The 25,373-nt window shown below is 35.3% G+C and overlaps 3 protein-coding genes across 5 annotated transcripts; 2 read left to right on the plus strand and 1 right to left on the minus strand.

The window, feature by feature from the left end:
* The first annotated feature begins 1,159 nt into the window (after positions 1 to 1,159).
* Positions 1,160 to 8,364, plus strand: LOC114275260 (Zinc finger C-x8-C-x5-C-x3-H type family protein). Of its 2 annotated transcripts, XM_082922276.1 has the most exons (5): positions 1,172 to 1,571; positions 4,489 to 4,547; positions 5,817 to 6,026; positions 6,935 to 7,059; positions 7,142 to 8,364. In XM_082922276.1, exons 3-5 carry the CDS (start codon positions 5,916 to 5,918, stop codon positions 8,064 to 8,066), a joined length of 1,161 nt encoding a protein of 386 aa, XP_082778402.1. In that variant the 5' UTR covers positions 1,172 to 1,571; positions 4,489 to 4,547; positions 5,817 to 5,915; the 3' UTR covers positions 8,067 to 8,364. The 2 variants fall into 2 exon arrangements, with proteins under 2 accessions (XP_028073074.1, XP_082778402.1); XM_028217273.2 differs by lacking the exon at positions 4,489 to 4,547 and having other exon boundaries at positions 1,160 to 1,571.
* Positions 8,365 to 14,164: 5,800 nt separating this feature from the next.
* On the plus strand, positions 14,165 to 18,820 carry LOC114275259 (uncharacterized). 2 transcript variants are annotated; one of them, XM_028217271.2, is made up of 2 exons: positions 14,165 to 14,687; positions 18,525 to 18,820. In XM_028217271.2, the coding sequence occupies exons 1-2, from the start codon at positions 14,331 to 14,333 to the stop codon at positions 18,552 to 18,554; spliced, it is 387 nt and encodes a 128-aa protein (XP_028073072.1). In that variant the 5' UTR covers positions 14,165 to 14,330; the 3' UTR covers positions 18,555 to 18,820. The 2 variants fall into 2 exon arrangements, with proteins under 2 accessions (XP_028073072.1, XP_028073073.1); XM_028217272.2 differs by lacking the exon at positions 18,525 to 18,820 and adding an exon at positions 14,968 to 15,402 and having other exon boundaries at positions 14,190 to 14,687.
* Positions 18,821 to 19,469: 649 nt separating this feature from the next.
* On the minus strand, positions 19,470 to 24,702 carry LOC114275258 (TLD-domain containing nucleolar protein). Its single transcript, XM_028217270.2, has 8 exons — positions 24,392 to 24,702; positions 23,385 to 23,996; positions 22,175 to 22,362; positions 21,162 to 21,400; positions 20,837 to 21,036; positions 20,265 to 20,390; positions 19,967 to 20,171; positions 19,470 to 19,856 (listed from the first exon to the last, which is right to left on the minus strand). Exons 1-7 carry the CDS (start codon positions 24,542 to 24,544, stop codon positions 20,073 to 20,075), a joined length of 1,617 nt encoding a protein of 538 aa, XP_028073071.1. The 5' UTR covers positions 24,545 to 24,702; the 3' UTR covers positions 19,470 to 19,856; positions 19,967 to 20,072.
* Between the last annotated feature and the right edge of the window lie 671 nt (positions 24,703 to 25,373).

Raw genomic sequence — 25,373 nt, forward strand, 5'->3', positions numbered from 1 at the left:
CTATTTCTTTTTATTTCTCCTAAACCAAATCTGTTATATCAGTGATAAATGTATCATTGATATATTTCTTTGAATCTTGTGTTGATTTGTGACGATGATGACGAGAATTTTTTTTTTTTTTTGGTAATATTTTAACAAATAACTAGTAAGAAATTTATCAGTGAATGTGTTTATCACTGCTAAATTTATTACTGAATATGTCTTTGAATCTTGTGCTAATTTGTGACGATAATGATGAGATTTTGTTTTTGTAATATTTTAATAAATATTCAGTAATAAATTTATCACTGAGCATGTCTTTGAATCTTATGTTGATTTGTAACTATAAAGATGAGATTTTCTTTTTTTAATTTTTAAAAAACAAATAGTGATAAATTTATTATTGAATGTGCCAATCATAATTTTTTTTACTGGATTTATCTTTGAATCTTTGTGTTGATTGGCAAATGTGGAGAATTATTTTCTAATAAGGACTCCTTATTTCCCTCCTTCATTTTCTTCATCTTTATTCTTCTCTTTTTCTCTTGTTGCCAACATGACAGTATTGATATGATAGAAATGGAAAATGGCCTAAAAACAATATTATTAAAGGTCGAAAGTGGTCTTCGATAACCGATTGAAAGAAAGAGAGAGTGTGCAATGATTGAGCTATTTCTATGTGGGAATTAAATGTCAAGAGTAAAATGAGAAGATCAATTATTTTAGATCAAAACCTCATAAAAATTAAGTCAAATTTAAAGGATCGCCCTGTGACTCTCTTAATTTAAATTAGTGAGAATGGTCCGATGGGAAAATTACCCTAGGCCCAAAGGAAAAATTACATATACCCTCTCGAGGATTAACAAAATTACAGACACCCCCTGAGGTTTGAAAAATTACAGATACCCCCTGAAGATACTATTTGCATAACAAATTATGGGGCAAATTATTATGAAAATATAAACTTCATAGAGCAATTTGTTATGAAAATATAAACCTCTGGGATATCTGTAATTTCCGAAACCTCAAGCGAGTATTTGTAATTTAACTAAATCTCGAGGGAGGTATATGTAATATGCCTAGGCCCAAAAATTTATCTCTTCACGCGCCTAGAAAGCGTTTCAAACACGCGATCTCGCGTTGTACACGAAGTACACGTACGCCAGTGTTTCCAAGAGATAAATAAAAGGCAAAAAATTAAAAAAACAAAAAACAAAAAAGCGCAGCAAAATCTAGAGGAACCAGAGGACCTTAGGGTTTGCTATCTAGGGTTTCCTTGGATCCCTCTCTTGTGTACATACATCTCTATGTATACGTAAAATCGATGATCAGTCTTTGTATCTCAATCGTCTTCGATCGTGTTAGAATGGAACCCAATTAGTGTTTTCGCGACTAGCGAAAGAGTAATCTAGGGGTTTCGAATTCAAAAAGTTGTTTTATTTTGACTGATCTGTTGTTGTGGTTTGATTGATTCATCGATTAGTATAAAGATATAAAGACACATATTGACTATCAAATCTGTATTTGTAATTATGCGAGGAATGAAGAAATCAAAAAGGGTTTCTTGGGCTTCAGATGTTAATCTTTGTCAGGTATATCTTTAAAAATCTTGTACACTATCTTCTTGATGATTATTTTCGCTTCGATTTGTGGTTCAGAAACTTTTGAACTGTAATAAAATGGTAAATCGAACCAAACATCTCAAGAAACAGTTTTGATATCATTCAGCTTGTCAATTTTTTCTTTGATAGTTCAAATTCGAAAATTTCTTATGGGTTTTGTACATGGAACTGATTTTATTTTTTTTTATATGCTTAAGTTTGCATGTTTGCATCATGTAACGCATTACAAATTCATCAAAGATGATAAGAAAAAGGGGAAGGAAATGACAACAATGAGTTTATTTGTTGAAAAGTTGAGGCAATTGTGTTGTGGGAAGTGTTAGTGTAAACAAATGCATTAGTTTTGAATATTTTGAGAAACAAATTGTTTCTAGATTCATACTAGTAAGTAGTAAATGGAAAGGAAAAAAAAAAGAAAAGAAAAGACAGTGCAACATGAGGAGTCATGGTTAACTTGCATGTAGCTCTGAGAAAGTAGAAGCTGGTTGCCTGATTATTGGAATTTTGTGTGTTTTCAAAATGACTTTGATCTTGCAAAACTTTGGAAACTTATTTGGAGGAAGCTTACTAGATATGAGAGTCAAGATGCAAAATTGCTTTGTAATGTATACAATTTAAAAGTTAGCAATTTACAAAGGGATATATTTAAAAATCGTTCCTTCTTGACAGCATAAGGCAACACAGGAAAATATTGAAGCAGACAACGATCACAAATTGTAAAAGAATAGTGGTAAAATTCAAATGAACATTTTCATAAGTAATAATTTTAAGCCAATATGAGAATCTTGATGGATAAGTGGCAATGCAATGATGGATGTGGGAGGAGCTAAGGGAAAACATTGAAGATGGTCTGGTTATATGTGATTGATGATTGTGATTTGCTTGAAGGAGGAGGAGACTCAATTCAGATGAACATATGCATGAATGGCTTCAAGTTGAAATGGGGATGTTGTTACCTTAAAGAAAAGAAGGATGAAGGATGAATCTTTATCAAGGGATATTGTGTGCAACCACTATTAATGAGTGAATGATATTGTTGGTGGGTTGAACAAGTTGAAAGCTTTAGACAAACAAGAGGCAGGCAAGAAAACAATTTGGCATTGACAAAACAAAAGTAAGCGCAACTGTTATGATTGAAATCCATTAGACTTGTCACTCAAGTTAATGTACATATACTAATTATGGTTCTTTTACACTCAAAAGAGCAAACACTAAGGTAATGTTTCGTAACACTTTTTAAAGTTCTTTTTCGAAGTGGAAAATCAACAATTTTTTTCTTGGAATAAAATTGTAAAAAGTGAAAGCATGTTTGATAACTACTTCTAAATGTGATTTCAATTTCAAAATTAGACATGTTGAAATAAAAAACTCAAGAACGAAATAGACATCGAGCAATTGTGCATGAATGTATGTGTGTTTGTGTATGCACATCTATTTGTGGAACACATACAAGTACTGACACAAATATAAGGATGTATAAGTTTGTATAGAGGAGAATAGTGCACATAGGTGTACATCTTATAAACATATGATTATGGCTATGTAGGACATATATATGTAATGCCTACGTAAATATGTATAGAAATTATATGCCAAACCAGCTTACTGTGGAGTGGTTGTGGAAACGGGATATGGTAAAAGGAAATGCATTGCCATTCAAATGTGCTGTTAGTGATATCTAAACCTCTTGAAAGCAGATGATTGTCGTAGATCCAATTGACCTAGAGGTTTGTACATCTACACTGTTTACTCTGAAGTGCTAGATTATTGACTGTATATCTGCTTCATAATTTTCTTAATTCTGCTAGTAATGGTCTAGAAATTTTTTATGTGGAATTCTAGCTTGAAACTAGATTTGAAGACTTCTAACAAACTAGTGATTTTGTAGTTTTGTGTGACTTTTATCTCAAAGTATTTCAGCCTAATAGAATGATAATATATTGACCAAATGTAGTTTTTTTAGGCCAAGTTTAACAAGTTGCCAAAAAGTTACTCAAAAAGTTAAAAAGTTATCACTATTCACCAAAAGTCAAAAATTACGGCTGCACAACTCTCAATCCTAATTTTTCCCTACACACTAATTTATACAATTTTTTAATACACATTTTTTCATAAAAAGTCAAAAAGTTAACCCAAACATCCATATTTTTTTCCTCAATTTTTTAGTCCAAAAAGACAAAAAGTGCACTTATTTAGGACACCCCAAACAACCTCTAAGTTTGAATTTTGTTTCTTGTCAGCTAATACAGAACATTGTAATAGGAAAGGATGCTTTTGCGATCCAACAAAGAGAGTTCCCCATAGGATCTTGACATGACTGTGACTTTTTGTTTCATATCCATATCCTCTGCTGAAATAGAAAGACTAGGGCAGGAGTTTTATGGGGAAAAGTATCTGTCTTATTTTATTTATTTTTCTGAATGCTTGAGAAAACAGAACAGAAAAACTCAGTGTGCAGCTCTCTTTAAAAGTTTAAGTGAACAGAAGCCATATTAGCAAGCAAAAACTTTGTTATCTCCAGGCAGGCTGTTCCAACATAAGTGTCTTTCTTTGTTGAGATTATCTGGTATTAACAAGTTAGTTTTATCTACCCATTTGCTTCCATCAAGTGCCCCATCTGACTCATTCGGCTTTGGTAGTCATCAATAAGAGCTTTATTCTCCTAATCACTTTCTTTGCTTTGATCATATCTTACCCAACCAGGAATTGATAGTAATCCTTTTGATGTTGCTATGTTCCCATGCAAACATCAAACCAGTTCAGGTTCCCTATAGCTCAGCAGGAAGGCTCGATGGCCAGTGTTTCCCATCCTTTTCCACATCCAAAGTTTTCTATAATCTCTAATTTTCCTTTTTCACAGACATTGATATTGATCTCTTAAATCCAGACAGGCATGGATTTCCAATTAACAAGCTGAGATTTTGCCTTAGGTTGTGTCAAATTAAGGTTTGAACTGCTGCCTTTATTTCAGTATCATTGTTAAAAGTTATTTATGAAATCTTATCTCTGTGTAGCTCATTGTGTTGAGGATGGCATTATTTTTATTTTTGTATATTATCCATTTGTAGAAGTAACAAAAAAGGTTAATGGAGGTTGATGTGAACCTTAGCTCTAAGGTCGCAAATGTTGGAGGTTATCAATATCAACTTTTAAGGGGCTGTTGTTTGTGTGTAAGGGATGGTCTCAACCAGTGGTGACTTCAAGGATATTTTGTCAGTGATGACATTCAAAAACTTAAATTCTATAAATCCTATAAAAAAAATTCACACGAATCAATATCCATCATCTATTTTTAATAAATTGACAAACTAATTTGAATTTCTCAAATCATAAATGAAAGAAATTTTAATATGTTAATACTTTGTTTTAACAAAAAACATGTAATATATATTAACTGTTGCAATTGACCTCAACAAATTTTCATATCTTAGTCATTGCATAATAACGTCATTTCATCTGTAGAACTGATTAAAAACAACATAGTCAATTGATGATACACAATCAATTTGCATGTAGTAAAAAACAAAACAAAATAAAAACAATTGAAACCTGAACGAACAACAATTCGTAATGCATCCAACTTCATTATATTCCATTGTTTAATTTTTAAGGGAGTGGAGGTAGCATGATGGAGTGGTCGCGTTTAGTACTGGAATTGGTTCGGTAAATCAAGTTGATGCTTGAGTTCCTTTTGATTGGATGAATATGCATGAGATAGTGGGTATGTTGTCCTGAGTTTGCATTGCGCTGAAATTAGTTGCATTCTCTCTCGTTAACAATGTGCATTTAGTAAGTTCTTATTTTCACTACGATAACATTTCTTTTGTCGTAGTGTGGTTCTCTATGAGCTCCATCAGGTTGAGGTTGTATCTTTCTCTTTTTTGAATTGCATTTATTTATTTTTTTTATTTGGTGCCAGAGACGACGGTTTCTTTTGGTAGTTCGTACAATGATTTTGCTTATTATTTTGCTTTGCTTTTGTTCCTCGATTCTCACTTAGAAACATTTATTTGTCTATGAACGAAGCTAAAAGGGATTAACAGACCCATATAATCTGTTTAGTATATATGCATAATTGCCTTGTCTAACCAGCTCTTATTATCTGGTTGCTTGAGGGGAGGTTGTAAAATAAATCTAGGATCAAGCATTTTATAATATTACATTCAAATTGATATATTTGAATGTTCAGTGGACTAATGGTTTTTTCTTAAATAGGTGAGGCTGTTTCTCTCAGATGAATCTCCTGCCCAAGTTGGGTTGGGTGCTCAGGATCACCTCCAAGCAAAGGAATCATGGCTCTCGCCACCAACAGGAATGGGCTCTGATGACAATTTGCCACCCGGTTTTGAAGGTGCTCATCCTGCCAATCTGTTGAAGAATAAGTTGTCCCAAATCCCTCTTATTAAATGGAGTTTTCCTCCTAAAGTAAGTTACTGTTTTTGTTGAGTGCCTCAGTCTTTGTTTTGTTGTGAAGTGTTTTGTTTTAATATGACTGTGCTTAAATAGAGAGAACTATTCACACAACATACAAGTCTGGAAAAAAATAGTTTCACTTTTTGTTGGTATGTTTGGGCAAATGAGCAGACAAATGATCTTATTATCATTATGATGAAGAAAATTCTTATCAAAGACCTTATAAATGTTTGTGGTTATATATATATATATATATATATATTGTTTTAAACATGAGAATTGTAGTTAGAAATATAAATGTGTATAAAAATAAGAATTGTAAAAACAAGTAACTTATTAGGGCAAAAGAGGAAAAAAACGAAATCAGTGTTATTGTAGTGCCTTGGGCGCTGTTACAAGTGTACAAATATGATATTTGTAAACCTAAGTTTTTATCACATCCTGTTATATCAGTGATATAGTTGAAATGATAATTGAATTTTAACCTTCTAGGTCTGTAACTTTGTCAAAATATTCCTGCATGATAATTAGATTAAAAAGAGCTGAGAGAGAGAGAGAGAGAGAGAGAGACAGATGATCTATTTTGGAGCAACCAACAAGCAACACCAGAACAGCTATAAAACCAGGAGGCATGTCCTTGAAGAGGAAATCCCATGAGTATCTCTTGGAGTTTTTCTCCTATCAAAATAATTGGCTCTTCAATTTTAGGTGGTTCATAAAGCTACTAGTTATTATATTTATCCCCCCCCCCCCCCCCCCCAAAAAAAAAAAAAAAAGAAAAAAGAAGCTACTAGTTATTATCCTTCTTCAGTATTAAACTATTTGACTCTTGATTAGCACATGGTAACTAAATTCCGAAAGTAAATTTGGTCAGAAGTGTAGTTTTATAACAAATACTTGTTTTCCTCTTATTTTCACAGTTTGTGTTGGACTCCACATGGCAAGTGGCTGCTGGGGAAGAAAGCAAAGAAGTGGAGATACAAAACCAGCGGGAGATGAGAGTGCTCGAGGCTGTTTATCCTCGTCCATCTGCCATTCCTCCAAAGTGTGTTGCTTTTCTTAGGGAAACTCTATCGTTTAGAATATCCTCTTCCTTGCACTAAACATCTCCTTTTGTCTTGATGCAGCCCTTCTGTGTTAATGGGCATTGAAGACTCTCACAATGATCTGAACACTCCTCAGATCTCCATCACGCCCATTGAAGATGAAGATGCAGATACATCAGTTGATCCCATGGTACAGAACACCATTCCCATGAGCTCACAGGCTCCACTATTGGCTCCTGGAATGCCTACTGCATCACAGGGCGGTTCCAGTAGTTACCCTAACCCTAATGCCAATGGAAATGCAGTGGCTGCTGGAATGATCCCTGGGGTTGAACCAGATGTGGCAGCGGCTGCACAAGCAGCCTTGACTGCAATAATGACAAGCAATGACCAAGGAAGCTTGATTGACCAGGATTTGCTCATTAAAATTCTCAGCAATCCAACCTTAATTGAAAAACTAATTGCAGACCACATAGCAGCCGCTAACCCTCAGACCATGCCCCCCATGCCAAGGCCTCCCGGGATAATTTTATCTGAGCCACCTCCAGTTCAGATCAGCCGGGCAGAAGCTGGTGGACCCCAATTGGCAGGTCCTCCAAGTGGACAGTTCTACACTCCACCAAATAGAGTGGGACCCATTCCAGCTGAAGTTCTTCCAGTTCCCTCTCCACCTGTGGGGCCTCCTGTTGCAAAGGACATTAACTATTATAAGAGTTTGATTCAACAACACGGGGGAGAAAGACAAGAGAACCCTCCACAGTTTGGTAGTAGCCATCACAACCACCAATTAGGAGTGAACCAGGAATCGGTAAATAACCCTACACCAAGGGATTTGAAGCCCAAGATTATGAAGCCATGCATCTATTTTAACAGTTCAAGGGGATGCCGGCACGGATCCAACTGTTCATATCGACATGATGCGTCATCGCTGCAGCGGGCCAGTAGCATGCCGGAGGTGCAAAGTGCAAAGAGAATGAAGTTGGATAGGGAGATTACAGGTGCATGATCATGCATTTAGCGTCACTCTGTATATTTTTTCAAGAGGAATGACTAATTGATGCCCGGCCTATTTTATATATCTCCTCTGACTTGGTTTTTTTTTTTGGAAAGAAGTATTGATTCAATTTATTTATTTTTCTTGTGTGAAACATTGCGTGATACTCAAATTATGAGTGCGAGCCTTGATATCTACCAACAATTCCTGAATTGTAGGTATAGCTCCCAATTTTCGTGTCCTTGGTATATTTTATGTTTTAGTTATCATTCCTTACAATGTAATTTCTAATAATGAGGTTACTTTTTCATGCTTTTTGAGTACTAATTTTTTGCCTTGGTAAAAAAGGGTGAAGATATATCCTAGATTGGACTCAACTTGTCCTAGATTACACTTCAGCCCCCCGTGGTTTATTTAAAAAACGCATTACCTCCTCCCTGTGATTTAGAAATATATACATAACTCTCATGTAGTTTGAAAGTAATGACTTTTGTTATATTTAACGGCAAGTGCAACACACGCACCAAATTGAGCGTGTGCCAAAATAAACTAATAAAATTACGTTTGTACTCTTTTATTTTTCATTGTCTTCTTTTTTTTAATTTATTTTTTGTTTTTTGTTTTTCTACTCTCTTCTACCTCCACCCTTTCACTATTAACAACACTGACAGAGCCATTTTCTCATTTCTTTTTCTTTTCACAGTCTGCTCGCTCTCATCTCCCTTTTGTTTCCCTCACTTCCTCTAACAACCCACAGACATCATGAAACAATCACTCCTTCCCTTTTCTTTTATCCACTGCATGTAATCTCCTCCCTCTCATATCCCTTTCTTTTTTCCTCACTTCAACCAACCCCCCAAGATCACCATGGAACGAACTCACACTATAGCACAAATGGTATACAAACCCACTAAAATAGGTTATTGATTTGGAATTTGTTAATGTTTATTTATAGATATCATAACAAGTGATGCATTTGGTGAGATGAGCTGATACTTAAACCATCCCCAAGTACCTCCCAATGCAGCATATACCTTGGACAGCTGAGTTTGGTGGGGCTAGTTTCAGATGATTTGAGCTTCGATCGAGTTGGCAATCGAATATCTTCGCAATAGGTTGTGACTGGATTGGTAGCTTTTGTTACCCAATTTTGTGACTGGATTGGTAGCTTTTACTTACCCAATTTTTTTACTTGCCCAAAAAAAAAAAAAACCTTGGCGGGTGCAATCCGGATCTAGCCCGAATTTGTTTAGAGCTTGAACAAGATATTTTCAAATTCGGTACGGATTTGGACAAAAATTCAAAAGTCCGAATTAAATTTGGGCGGACTTGGGCAAAGACGTCAAACAACCCGAGCAATCCGAAGCCCAAATTATACATATATAGATATATAAAAATATTAAATATATATATATATAAATTATTAGTCATTTCATGATATTAAAGTAATTTAGATTATTAAATCATATTGAATATATATTATATATAGAAATAACATTAAAAGAAAATTATTTTCACTCATAAATTATAACACCTACTATAGAGGCATCTCTCTTACATGATATAAATTAGTTATTTTGATGGTATTAATGATTTTTTATAAATAAAAAAATGTAAATAGAGTCAAATTTTAATAATTTAATAATGTAGTTGCAAAAAAAAAAAACTGAAATTCATTTACAATTCGAGCAATTCGGGTTTAACTTGGGTCGGGCTGTTACAATTCAGACTTGGGCAGGTCTTAATAAAATTTGGGCTGGGCTTGGACAATCTCCTAATCCGATCGAACCCGCCCGAGTTGCACTCCTAACTTTTGCTACCATTTCTCAAGAAATTGATATTGATTTAATCTCTCTAGTCTACAATCTCTCTCTACTGTATTGTCGGTTTTAAGAAACACATTTGAGCAAATAAATATGTATATGCATGTATATAAATATATGTACGGATGTCTGTGGGTTTCATCCAAATGGGGCAATGAAGGTTGCTTTAAAAAAAAGAAAAAAAAATGGGAGGTTGCTGGTATGGTAATGATGTTGGATGGTGCGTGGTCTTCCAAGGAACGAGGAAAAAAAAGGGAAGAAGAAAAGGAGAAAAAGAGAAAACAATAGAAGAAAATGGAAATATAGATCTAGTTTGAAATGGTATTGAGAAGAAAATTAGACCAAAAAAAATAAGGGTATTATAGACTTTTTGTAGAAACTATTAAGGGAGTTAAACTTTGCAGTTTACTCCAAACCGTAAGGGGTTATGTGTATATTTCTTAAACATATGGAGGTAATGTGTTGTTGAGTTAAAGTACAAGGGGATAAAATGTAATTAACCCAAAAATAAAAGAAAATCCTATTTTAGACATGAAAATATTTTACTGTACTCTTTAGAAGTTAATTTGAGTATGATTTCAGAAGGAAAATGAAAATACAAATTTGTATTTGCTTATTTCTGGAAGAGGTTGTGCGGGAGAGGGTCGAGGTCATCTTGCTTTTGGTATTTGCCTTTGGAGTTTTATTAAATTGATTACTGAGAAATTTGTGGCATATTTGGTGCCTACCAATCACTTTCAGCAATTGCTTGCATTAGTAGTGGATCAAGCTTTCCTTTACTCATTTCTTTGTGACTTTAATTATGCTTGAAATAATAGTTTGAGAAAGTGAGAGAGGCTAGAGAGAGAGAGAGACAATGAATTTGTCTGTAAAAATGTATCTATTACAAAGAGAATGCACTCTCTTTATAGAGAGGAGAAGACAACATAGGATGCCAATTGAGGCACCGAAAGCATAAAAAATAAAGTGCTAAAGTTATACAATTAAAGCTATTAACAATTATACACTAACAATGCTTATCTTGAACAACATATGTTCGGACACAAACTTGATGTGATTTGGGTTATACTCTGGATGAATTTGATCTATATATTTTAAATTTGGATTAGTTGTTGGTTACTTTTTCCGTGGTGATTATGCCTGATGACTTTTTGGAAGTTGCTCTGCTGATGGTATGCCCTCTGCATAATCTTTACCCCAAAAAATGGGAGGAAGAAGAAGGGGAGTGTATGATCATGGTTGCAAATACTTTAACCTCTTCTTAGTTCTTACTACTCTTTCCCATATTGATCAGTTGTCATCTCTAGGGACAAGAGATTACCTTTTTGTTTCAAGATTACTTGGAGTACTAGGGGAGCTCTGATGAGTTGGCCCTTCCAATGATGTGATGGCTGAGTTTTTTTTGTTTTATTGAATTTTCAGCTCATTAGAATTGATTAATACTCTGTTTTTTAGAATTCTAAATCAACTATGTTTTTGTTTTGTCATAGTAAGTAACAATATTCATTTATTTATAGTTCTTTATAATCTATTTGCCATTTTTTCTTTTTGCTAACCTGAGGTTTGGTTATTAAAGGAACTTGAGTCCATGATGACGGTATTTTTGGAGCTTAATACAATAATTAGACTATTTGGCTTTGTTGTTTGGGTGGATGTTAACTTTGCAATTACTATGTTATCTTTTGGCAACATTTAGTTGTGTTTTGAAAAATTAGTAAAAAATTAATTTTTTTTATTTTTTTGACTTTTTGGTGACTTTTTGTGTAAAAAAGTTGGCTTTTTTTGTAACTTTTAGTGTAAAAAAGTTAAAAAGTTATTTTTTTATCAAGTTCCCAAATTGTCCCTTAGTGGTGTTATAAGAAGTTTGTAAAAAATTGATTTTTTGACTTTTTTTGTGACTTTTTGACTTTGTGTATTAAAAAAATAGAGAGATGATGTGATCAAAAAAATCAAAAAGTCAAAAAATTGATTTTTTATAATGTTGCCAAAAAAGCTAACTTATTAGATTATTGGCTTATTTAATTCAAATCATCTCTCTATTTTTTTCCCGTATTTTTATAATAAATAAATAAATCAATTTATAAATCATATTTAAAACAATTTAGCTGTCATGAAATGTATGAACATTTTCAATCGATATGTGAATTTTAACGAAGCATTTCAAATAATGAGATTGATATTTTGAGTCACTTTAGTCAGTGTGCTTAGTATTTATGAGGCTTTGGCATGTCTCTTTCTAAAAAATTTGACATATGGAATTGTTTCTTTTTTTTTCGTTTCATGGGTCGCAAGCCCCACAACCCAAAACTTGATAGAATAAAAAAAATTCAAAAAATAAAAATAATAAATTTGGCAAAAAGTTCAAAATTGTTAAATTACTATGTAAGTCCTTAAAAAAATTGACATTTTCAAATTTGGTTAGAAATACTCTAGTCATTTTGTTTGCAAAAAAATTGGGACGTTTTATGACATGTTAAAAATAATAAGAAGAAGAAAATAAGAGGTTGTTAGTGAAGCTAAATGGGAAGTGTTTGGGTATATAAAGTACATATCATATGCACTTAAGTAAATTCTTACAAATATACATAAGTTACTTCACAAAATCGCTTAAGTTCTTACAAATATATGTAAGTTGTGATTTCTCAAATTTTTACAAGTTAACTTACGTATATGAAAACTTAAGTAATTTTGTGAGATATATTTGTGAGAATTTACGTAAGTACAATGATATGCACTCGCACACTTAAAAATTGCTCTTATATATATGATTTATTTACTTTTATGTAGTGAAAAATATTAAAATAAATAAATCAATCAACACTATGTTAAATAAATGTTACTAACAAATTAATATGAATACGTGTTTTTTTTTTAATAAAACAAAATGTTTATATCCATGAGAAAAAGAAAATAAAAGTGACTAAAATGGATAAACCACCGGAGAGAAACTCAGCTCATCTCTGTGCACATTATATCTCAGTTCACACACTTAATAAATTTGAAAAAAAAAATTATTTTACTCAATACACAACCCATTATACCAAAAATAACCTCTTCTTCATCCTTCCAACACTAATCATAATCTCTAACCCTAGCCACTATCGCCACCTCCATCATTAGTCACAGCCAGTGACGGAACCACATGAGGACTAAGAGGGTCACGCGCCCTCCCTGGATTTTTCAAAATTTTTTTTTTAACATATGTATATAAATAAAATTTTAAATAAAAATAATATTTAGAATAAAACATTAAGGGCATTTTTAATTTTATGGAAACAATAGTGATTGTTTTATTGAAAATGAAGTGACTACAATAAATTATATTTTTATATATGAAAATTTTGTGAAAAATCTCAATATAAAAGTAATATCCATCATTATTGATATGCATATATAATTAATCCCACTATATATATATGTAAAAATTACTAAAGTGTTAGTTATATTTGCATGTGGAGTTCACCGTTCATATATTGTTTTACTATTGGTTTGTAATATCATATATCAATAATGACGTAATGTCACTATTATATGAAATTTTTACTCAAATTTTGTAAAAATTTAATTTATCTTACCATTATATAATTTATTTTACGACTTAAATATATGATTTTTTTACATTATCCATGATACACTAGTTACACGTAATACTTTCTCTTCAATTTTATTCGAAGTTAATTGTAAAACTTTATGTGAAATATTTTGTAACAATTTGTTTAATTTTTTGTACTTAATATTAATTCAAAAATTATTATTATCTTCTTATTGTTGGTTATGAAAAGAAAAATAAAGCTGTAATTAATAAGTGTCCCTCTTAATTTAATTTCCTAGCTCCACCACTGGCGACAATGCCAGTGCCAACACCACATTCTCCCCTCGTAGTTGCCATTTCCCCAACCGCTTTCACTTTCAGTCACCTCCCTTAGTCGCTATCTACAACTAGAAAACCCTACTTCCTTACCCTTCGTCGTTGTTGCCTAGCTTCTCTCTAATGTCAGCCGCCACTATCTCCACCCATCGACACCACTATTGTGACCTCCAATCCTCTTCTCTCTCTCGTACACGCATACAAATAATGGAAGGCGTGATCGTAATAGCAGATATAGCAATGATTTGGGCTATACGGATAAACCATCACAAGGTAACGGAGATAACAGAGAGTGGTTGAGGTGGTTAAGGGAGGAGGCCGGTGGCGGTGTGGTGACTAGTTAGGATTAAAAATTTTTGAGTGGTTTAAAAATTAGGATGTGAAAGATAAAAGGTATTTTGATGTTTTTATTTTAAAATAAGAATATAATTTTAAAAAATCATTAAATATGTAAAGTGGGGAATCGACTTGTGGGAATAGAATTTTCCCAGCCCACCGTGGTCTCCTCTTCCAAATTTCATCGCACTTTTTTTTTTGGTTTTTTTTTTTTTTTTTGGAGGTCAGAGAGAGAGAGAGAGAGAGAGAATGTTGAAGTTCTTGTCGAAGGTGAGAATAGAGTTCAACGCTCTGGACCCTCGCACGGCGGCGTGTATGGAATTCTTGGCACAGTGCAACGCTCGCAAGGCCAAAGAATCCAACCCAACATGTCAGCTCTTGGTCAAGCGCCGCACCGACGATCACCCTCCCCAAATCACCGTCACATTCGTCAACGGCGTCGAAGAGGTCTTCGATGCTACCTCCACCTCCGCACAGACCATCAGAACCATGATTCTTGAAAAGGGTCAGCTTCTTGAGACCGAGCAAATGTTCCGCGACGCTGGTGAGCAATGGCCCGTCATCATCCCCGAGGATGAGCTCCGCCAATCTGCCCCTGGTACTAAGGTAATCAAGTCTCTCTTTAGCTTCAAATCTATGCCTCTTCTTCAGTCAGACATTTGGTCGAACAGTTGGTGTGTCTTGTTACCTTTTCTTGATTTTCTTTTTCTTTTCTTTTTTTTCTATTTAAAATTGATTTGATGGATTTCTTATTATTAGATTTAGCTGTTCCTGATTCAATTTTTTAGACATTTTTTGTCTGATTACCAATTGGGATGGCTAAGTGAATCAGTTTTCTCATGCGCAATATTTCAACCAATTTTATTTTATTTTTTATTTTTTACAGCTATTACCATAAGATTTGAAAGTTTACACCTTGTGTTTGGAGAAAAATGGAAGTTAGTTTCCCAGAATCAGGTTCATGATGGTACCAAAATTTGGCTGAGCTGAAACTTGGCATCGACAATTTGTTCCCTACTCAAACGAGCTGAGAAATTAGGGTTCTGTGCTAAAACTCCGCTTTGCTCCACAAGCTCCTCTGTAACCTTAAGGTGCCGTTTGGTAACACTTACGTTTTCAATTTTCTGTTTATATTTACAAAAATTTTAAAAATTCAAATAAAAACTTGTTTGGTAAAATTTTTGATTTATAAATCAGTGGTCTCAGGTTATAAATTTGGCCAAAAAATGAAAACACAAAAAATGTGTTTCCATTTTAAGTTTTCAATTTTTTTTTTTTTACCACCCAACACTAGTTATCACCTGTCACTATTTTCGACCACCGTTTTCCTCCGCCACCACCCACCACCCACCACCACCACCACCACCTGCCACCACCACTCACCACCTACCTACCACCACCACCCACCCCTCGCCACCCATTTGCCATCCATCCGCCACCACCCACTACTTGCCACTACCATCCACTGCCCGCCACCACCACCCGCCACCTACTTGCCACCACCACTCACCATCCACCACCTGCCACCACTAGCCACCCACCATCACCAGCCACCTACCACCCACCCGGCCGCCACCACTACCCACCACCCACCACCACCACCACTACCCACTCGCTACCACTTACCACCCGCCACTGTTACCCACCCACCCACCCGCCATCACCCGCCATCCGCCACCCACCTACCACCACCACCCGCTACCACTACCACCACCGCTACCGCTACCGCAACCACTACCACCACCACCACCACCACCACCCACTCGCTACCACCCACCACCACCCACCGTCACCTACCCACCCACCCACCGTTACCACCCACCACCCATCACCCATCACCACCTGTCATCCGCCACCCACCTGCCACCACCACCTACTACCCGCCACTGCCGCCACCACCACCATCACCACCACCACCACCACCCACTCACTACCACCTGCCACCCGCCACCGTCACCCGCCATCGTCACCCATCCACCAACCACCACCACCCTTCACCTACCCGCCGCCACCACCCACCACCCGCCATCACCCACCACCACCCACCATCCGCTACCCACCTGCCACCACCACCCGCCGCCGCCGCCGTCACCACCACCACCACCACCAACTCGCTACCACCCACCCACCCATCCACCACCACCAGCTACCCACCACCCACCGTCACCACTTTCTACCATCGTCTTCCACCGCCACTTGTCATTTCTCACTCTTTTTTATATTTTAAAATTTTTTTAAACATTTTGTCAATTACCAAACGCGTTTGTAGTTTATGTTTTTCAAAAAATAAACAAAAATCAGTTTATAAAATTTTTATAAATATAAACTGAAAACGTAAACGTTACCAAACACACCCTAAATGATTTGAGTCATTTTAGTTTTTAATTCTTAGTGTGTCTCCAATGGTAGTATTGTGGTGTTTCCTCATTTATGGCAAATAATGAACAAACTAATCTGCCTATATTCCAGTAATATTTTATGATTTATTCGCATTAATTCTTAATTTTAGGTGTTGGTTATTGTTATAGATCTAAAATGCTGAGAGAACTCATGAGTGTAAGAATTAAGGCTTAGGAAATTGTTTGAAAAAGATATTAACCACGATACCATGTACACAAGTACACATTGAGCTTTATGTTACTATGCCTATGTAAGTTTACACTAAATGGTGAGGACATTAGCTATAGTTGGTTGTAAGTACACATTGAATAGAGTGCTGAAAGGCTTTATCATTGTTATTTGTTCTTTGGGATTGTTAGTCTTAATTATGCTGTGTAATGACAATTTTCTGACCCATTTACATTGAGCTTACTGTTCTGTTTCAGTTGGGGAAAAAAATTTCTTAAAACTTGCCCAAAAAGATACCGGATACATTATGGGGTGCAGATGAATCAGAATTTTGGGTTTTACGGGTTTAGATATTTGGTATTAAAGATGTTAGTTAAGTTGATACGATACATGAAAAGATTTTAATCTGAATGGAAGAGGGAAGAAACTAACTCTTGAAACATTGATGTTGCTTGAGGAGCTCTTGCCTAGGTGTTGTTCTTTTGAGTCCAGAGTTGCAACCACTTTTTTTTTACAAGTCCAGAGTTGACAACTACATGTAATTCATATGCGAGAAAAGATAACTCACACAGTTGATTTGGTTTTCCTGAAAGTGGGAAAACATGCTGGAGGAAGGCTGCACTGGTGCCCGAATCCATTATGATTTAATCTAGATGCATGCAATTGCGTGTTAATCTTCCTACCTATCTTGGAATATTATCTTGGTTTGTTGGATGTTGCCTTGCAGCTCATGGATGTTTTGGTTTTGCTCCTACAAAAAACACTTGTAGGTTACCTTTTCTATAGCCCCTTGGATTTTACCTTGGACTACTGGATATCATCTAATTACAAGTTTAGGAGTGGGTAATGTGGTTTTATTCTATGTTACAGATTATGATAGAAGCATGAAGTATTTTAAAAATGAAACCTTAAGGACCAGAAATTAACAAATCTTCTCTGTAGAACGTCACCTGCTCTGAAGAGTGAAGAGTCGAGGCTTGGCTGGGTATGGTCCTTCTGATAAAAATGTAGGGGTACAGTTGAATGGCTTCACTTATGAATCACCTATATTTTCAAGACTGAGATTTGTTAAGATCCTTTTTGGACAAACATTCAGAAACCAGGAGTGAGTGACATTGCTGAAGTTTAATGAACGGTCGGTGTACAGGCTTTGTTTAGTTTAGGGTAAATACTAAATGGTGACTCCTGCAGGCTATGCCTCTGAGAAGTCGTGGAGTTTATTTGTCATCTACTCTTTATATATCATAGGTGTTTTCTGAGTCAGATAACTCAGAACCATGGTTTCTTATATCATTACTTTAGTCTGTAGCAATATCATTCTATCTTGAGTTATTGCTAACTTCCCAAAATTATTGAGTTAAGACAGGAGCATGGGATTGGAAAATAGAAGGGAAGGGGGTGCCTCAGGGACAGAATTGGGGGAAAGGAATTGTGGTATTTTCAGGAGAGAGTATTTGGATTGCTGGGTTTTCTGAAAACATAACCTGGTTCTGATGATTGTAACAACCCTACTTCTTGTATTCTTCCAAGGGGAAAATCCTGAGTAACTCATATGACTGTAAAATTCAATTCAGTTGATTCCTTGTCTTTAGACTCTTGAGTAGCCATTAATGTTGTAGAGTTTAGGAGCTGTCCATATGCAGCATTCATGCGCACTATTTGGGTAAGAGGTTGGAGAATTTGGTCAAAACTCTTACAAGTGGATCGTGGATTCTGCTTTATAGCTAAACCAAACCAAACTAAGATTGGTGTCCCAATTAAATGGGATTAGCTACATGAATTATTTTTAGTCATTCACTTTGTCAAGGGTTATATGCTTTATGCTTCATCGCTATCCTCTAATAGTTATTTCTCTTTTTTTTCTTCTTTTTTCAGCCAAGGAAAGCGGAAGAGAAGAAGCAGTAAGTGTATCTCATCTCATCTCCGTATTGCTCCAGGATCATTTTGACAGCCTTAGATCAAACAGCTATCAGACAGTTCATTATGTTGAGAGAATTATTAAACAAACATAATTCATGGATGTGCTGCCTTATGAAGCTGTGGCATATGTTCAGGTATCACTTTGGAGGCATTGTATTTGAGTTTTACTGATGTCTTCTACAAGACTTGATGTAGCTGTTTCTTTCGAAACCGCAGTTTGCACGTCTGATTATGAGATGTACTGTTATGGACGCATGGTTATACTCTTTTTTTTTCTTTTTCTTTTTTCTTTTTTTTTTTTCTTTTTTTTTTATGCTAGTAGCAAATCCATCTTTTGCCCTATTCTGGCTTGTGCAGAATGTTAGATCTAGAAGGAAATTGCATAAACAATTTAGAAGAGCTTGGGCATCCATCAAGCTCGTGCTAATGCACAAGATATAAAAAAAACACAAACAGATTGGAGACCTAGGCAATCTGAGTTGAGCTAAATGGAGGCTGAAGCCGTTTAGGTTTAGCTAAAAGCCATGGGTCCTTTTGGTGGTTAAACTTGCAGTCAACTTGAGGGAGAGTGGATGAGAAATGTTTCAAAGATGTGGTAATAATGATGATTGGTATCGAATAAATGCATATTAAGTGGTTATTTATTTCCTAATCATTCATCTGGTATGAAATACTAAGTCCCTAATCATTCATTGCTCGTCTCCTTAAAACATCCACCCAAATGGGACTGAGGTCTGTCTAAATTCATGCTCTATATATTCGAATGAGTGCAAAGATGAAGACCATCCCACAACATGTAAGATGTAAGATGTAGGCTAGGAGTAGGAAACCGATTCAACCTGTGCCAGTTTTCATCTGGAAGGCTAACCACCAAGAGCTAAAAATTGGAATGTACGCAAATTTCCACATAAATGCTCATATTCGACCTCCAAGAGCTCTAAAAATTAGCCTGGATCTGCTAATTGCAACATCATACACAACAAAAAATACCTTGGTGCGGCTGGCTTGACAACCATAGCCCCAGCCAAATTATCAAAACCCACCACAAACCAAAATGCTTTTCCATACAATTATTTATTATACAAATTTCACATCCAATACTGTATTGCTACTGCAACAATTTACGCCTCTGAGAGTGAGATCACAATAGCTACATTCAGATTCTGCATACCAAGTTGGTATGATAGCTCCCTGATTGGCAAAACAAACCCAACCTGACGCGCTCTACAAGGAGCTTTTGTTATCCTATATCCTTCACAAAGCAGCCTGGCTGTGCAGTCTTTGGGTCTGAAAAGAGGGAAAACATAGTGGGCACCAAGGTTATTCAGATGAAGCTAGAAATTCTAATTCACAACTCAACTTTCTTATTTGACACGGAGTACCATATCGAAGCATACCTTTTACATGCAGACAACCACACTTACGAAATAAAATATTTGCCTCATGACTTTTCGTAGTTATGTACAACAGCATTCACACATTCATGTTCAAATAGGATCCAGCTTAACGATCTTCCCGCTCAACTCTATTGGGATTAGAGGTCATGTCCATCATCATCTTCTCAGGTGAATCTTCCCAATTGGAAAATGTTTTCAAGTCAACCTGCAAAAATGAGTAAGAAAAATGGCAAATGTTACCATGTCACTTGTGAAAGCAAATTCTGAATGGTAGACAAAACACTTTGATGGAGGTTACCTTGCGTCTCTGTTCGGTGAAAAGTTCTTCTCTCTTCTTGTATTTATTTTGCATTTCCTTGGCAGTTCTCCCCCCTAACCCCCATACTTCCACATCCAAAACCAAAGCTTCAACTGGTAAGAACCCCTGTACCATGCCAACTCTGATTCAGATGTCACATTCTGACATGCAAAACTGAATTAACTAATATTTAAACATAGAATGCATATTATGCCTGGGATTTCTACTCTATTGGGTACCCAAGAAAGAAACAGAGAGAAATGACAGATACGGTATTTGGTGAAAACTAGCATTGATTTGAGGTTAGACAAGATGAAATGGATACAAATCAACCGACTAAGTCACACATGGAGGAGAAGCAGCAGGAGCAGGCGTGGTGCAAACAAACCTAAAGGATACATACAGACACGTGATTCATCTACAATCAAAACTAACAGCATAGTTGAACAAAGTAAGGATTATCCATAAAATAGTGTCTGAAATGGATACAAATTTCTAAACAATGTGTAAATCAGTGACTTCAGTTCTCTACCAACAATAAATATCACCACTAAAATTACTTTAAATTGTACCTGATTAGGGAAAAGGGAACCAGATTGGTAAGTTTTGTCAGCTGCATGATGGCGAACAGTAACTTTGGCAAAATCTTCATCTATAAAAATTCTCTCATTCCTAATAGATCCTCCAAATGCAACTCCCACAGGCTTTGGGTGGGGGTCGTACACTCTACCAGTAGGATGCAAGTGGCTATACACAAAGTTCTTCTCCTTCCCTGCCGGTGAATAGATTTTTGCTCAGTTTCACAGTGGTCATACTTAAAATAAATGATTTCCAGGTACGTAGTTCCTGATAACCAAATTTAAAGGAAAACTGACTCATCCCATTCAGGTTACATACCAGAAGATGAGAGCACATTAAACACTGGACTTATAGCATATAGACTGCCAGAGCTTCCATAGAACATATCTTTATTTTCAAAAGCTTGATGAGTAAGTGCACCAAGGATCCATTTCTTGACATTGCCATCACCGTCATGAACATCTCCCAAACTAGCAGCAACTAAAATTAGCATGGGACCATTATAACCTTCAACATTTGACCAGAACCGGTTCAAACCTTTCCCATGAAAAGATGACCTAAAGAATGTATAAATAAATGCTAAATTAAAGGATTTACTGTAACCTATCCAAAAACGATGAAAAAATATCTAATGGAATAGCACTAGCGATAATTGGACTGAAACTACAAAGAAATCTAAGGAACATTTCAATGCTGAATTATGAACATATTCCCCACAAAATTCAACTTCATTTAGCAGATTCAATTGCCAATAGACATCTGAACTTGAAATTTAATGTATCTTGGTCTCCTCCAAGTTCCAATAGAAAAGCTACCAACATCTTGAAAAAGCTGTACAACTAGCAGCTGAGAGAGAGAGAGAGAGAGCAACTTGCACCAGTGTAAAAATTCTCAGTATTAGCCTTGTTAATCTTAACTATTTTGATGGACGCCAAGCCCAACATTGGATGGGTCAACTCCCATGCTCATCATGCTTCTGTAATATTAAGTCCATACAGTACTTCAATCTAGAGATTTTTTTATAATTTTTATAAGAAAAAAGTTAAGTTCATGGATTGAACAGCTAGGTATGTCTATATATGTAATACTCGGCATGCGTGTGAAGTATCTAAATACAAGTTTGCTGAAGGAGCCGAATTATATACTGGTAAACTTCTAATTAAAAACCAACTAATTGATTCAAAAGACCAGCCATCAATATGCAAAGTGTTAACACACAAGATTTCACAGTAATAATGAGTAATGCATGAATTGGATTCCTAAAGGACTGGAGTAGCATAGCAATTAAAAACAGATAATTAAGACAACATTATCAACAAAAGGGAACAAACCGATAAAGTAGGCTATCACTAGTTCCATCACTGCAGCTGGGGAAGCATGCTTTCAAAATCTCTTCACTTAAAGTGCCTCTCAGAGTAAGGGAAATGGCCCAGGCCCTTCCTTGGGTTAGAAGATTAGTATTGCATACCGCTGTTGCAGAAAGATCATGGCCTGATAAGCATGATGGCTCCAACTCATTCTGCCAGTGATCAAAATTCCACAGTTAGTATCCGTGGTTTGAAAACAACATTAATCATGCTATGAAAAACTCAATTGTTTACATAACAAAAAAAAAAATCCCATCTTTACGTATGACAGCATTGAGTAGAAAGACAGCCTGGTAAGAAACAATCAGCACCAGTAGTATACCAAATTGTCGAACAAAAAAAAAAAAAAAAAATTGGTGAATGACGGCTCTGAAATGCCATGAAAAAACAGGACCATTATGCAATCTGCAAGGACAGGACAAAAACAACACCGAAGTCAACAAAACAGATAACAGTCTAGAATAACAGCTTTTTACCCTTTCTAACTTAAGTGTAGTTCTAGCCAATAATTCAATAATAAAATACCAGCCAAAAAAACAATGTTAAGGAATGAATGATCTACATAGTTGATCCTGAAGCACAATAAGAAGGCTGATTAATATATAGATTGACAAAATGTCTCAAGGAGAGCTAGTAGCCCTTGCAATACAATACTTCTAGAATTTTAAACTAGCTCCTACCTCTAGCACCAGGTATGCCTGATGTGAATGACAAATGATTAATGATTCATTAAATAACTGTGAACTCCAAGGCTTGAAAGATGAATTCCCCTTTCCACATATCCACTCCCCGCTTTAGTAATAAATGAAGAACGCATAAACTGGCAACTAACTAATAACCTGGGGTAGTACATGGCTTTGAATGTACATCTAGTTTAGATTTGAGAAACCAAGAAGTAAAACATTGAAGCATACCCCCAACGCTGAATTGGTTCCAAAATCAAATACAGGACGAGATGTATAAGGCCAGATGTACTTACAATTAAGAAAGACTGAAAAATTGATCCTTCTTTAGTTTCACAGTGACTATCAATTTATAAATTTGAACATATAGAAGGGATGGCATCAGCAAACCGCATTATACACAATTCACAACCAATGTAAAGGAAATTGATAGTGGAATTTGGACAACATGGATACAATATATTCAACCAATTCAAATATATATACACTACCTTTTGTGTAATGGTTTTCTGGATTCTTCCATGGACAAATTGTGTAAAGCAATCAGGAAGGCTTGGGACTGTTTTCAAGGCCCACATATGAATCTTTCCTGCAGGAAGTGGCACAGCCATGCTCAAGATATCACAGTCCCATGGATTCAAGTCATTGCCAACTTCGGCACACAATAAAACAGCTGACAGTACTAAATGACTTAAATCCGGAAGACTATAATCTCCTTTCCCTCCAAAAGACTTCAAAATTTTAGAATTCAACGACATTACATAACACATCCAGAGAAGCATGAGTACATCAGTGGGAGTTAAAAACCCACTCATCTTACAGTCAGAATCATCAGATTCAAACAGCAGCTTCGCAGAAATATCTGCCTTCACAGCTGCCATTGCAAATACTCTGAATAACATATTAAATGATGTTGAAGCAGACATCCTACCACAGCACTTTACATAACCTTTCAAGAACTCAATCCAACTGACTCCTCCTTTGTCAGCCAAGAAAAATAGGTCAACTATTGAAGAACCTAGATGACTCAACAACCCCTGAAAGTTTGGTGGAATTGCAGTTGCTTCACTTGTTGGGTTCTCAAAGACCAAGCTAAAGCATTGCTGTAACAAATATATTGGTATGTGAGAAGCGAAAACAAAGAATACGATTACAACAAAAACCGGAAATTTAAGCAAATAAAGAATCAATAACTTATTAAAGACTTCTATTTACGTCATTCTAACAATTTTTTCAATTAAAACCTAAAAATCAAGTTTTTATGAACTAAATTTCGCACATAAAGACATGATATCAAAATACTATCTGTCTTACTCTTCTCAATTCAATCAAGGTTAGAGAATAGAAAATGCTAATAAAGTTAGATTTGGATTTAATCTGGAATTCCTACAGACATACGGAACATCTACTTTTGCGATCTGCTAATTTTGGTGACCTTTGGATTTTCCCACACTTTCTTGGGAACCAAACAAAGGATTAGGGTTTGAGTTGGGATCACCTGAAGAGAGCGGAGTGGAATGGTATTTGTTTGTGGATCGGCGAGCACAGAGAAAGCTTTCTGAAGCATAGGAAGAACTCCAATTGAAACCGCTAAGCTTTCGGCCTCGCGTTGCTCCACCGAAACTTGCTCCGTCGAAGACGATGCCCCCATTCTCTTCCTCTGTTTCTGTCTCCGTTTTCTCTTCTTCTCCTTCTCTTTCTTCCTCTTTTACCCGGAAACTTTGACGATCCGGAATAGTAACCGATTGATATTTTGTAATTATTTCATTGACGATAAATTACACATACATTCTGAAATTTTATTAAAGAGAAAGGTTAATATTATGAAATGTTTTATAAAAGAAATTTATTTTTTGGTTAATGTATGATATTTTATTTTATATATAATTTAAGGATGGAAAATTTGGATGAAGCATTTAATGATATTTTTTCATAATTTCTAAGATTACTCTTGATTAAAAAATTATTTCTTTTATTAATAAATTATCAAGTTAATTAATAATTTTTAATAATGTTATAAATATATTTTAATTAATAATTTAAATAATTTTATTATTACATAGTAAAATAATTATAAATTTTAATTTTTTAATTAATTCTACTAAATAAAAAATTTTAATAAAAAAATATTTATGAATTTTCAAATTATAAAAAAACCATCTCTATTTTAAGCAAATATCTTACCCTTATATTTATCATAGAAGATAACTTTAGTAGCATAAGAATTAGGACCCTTATATTTATGGGCAAATTACATATATCTCCTCGAGGTTTGGCTAAATTACAAATACCTCCTTGAAGTTTGAAAAATTATAAATTTTCCCCTAAATGCTATATTTGCATAGCAAATTAGGGAGTAATTTGTTATGAAATTTAAACCTCAAGGGACAAATTGTTATGAAAATACAAACCTTAAGGGGCGAGATGTAATTTTCAAAACTTCAGGGAAGTATCTGTAATTTAGCCAAATCTCAAGTGAG

The sequence above is a fragment of the Camellia sinensis genome, chromosome 3 (assembly GCF_055761805.1).
Source record: "Camellia sinensis isolate YWXY chromosome 3, ASM5576180v1, whole genome shotgun sequence".
NCBI lineage: Eukaryota > Viridiplantae > Streptophyta > Magnoliopsida > Ericales > Theaceae > Camellia > Camellia sinensis.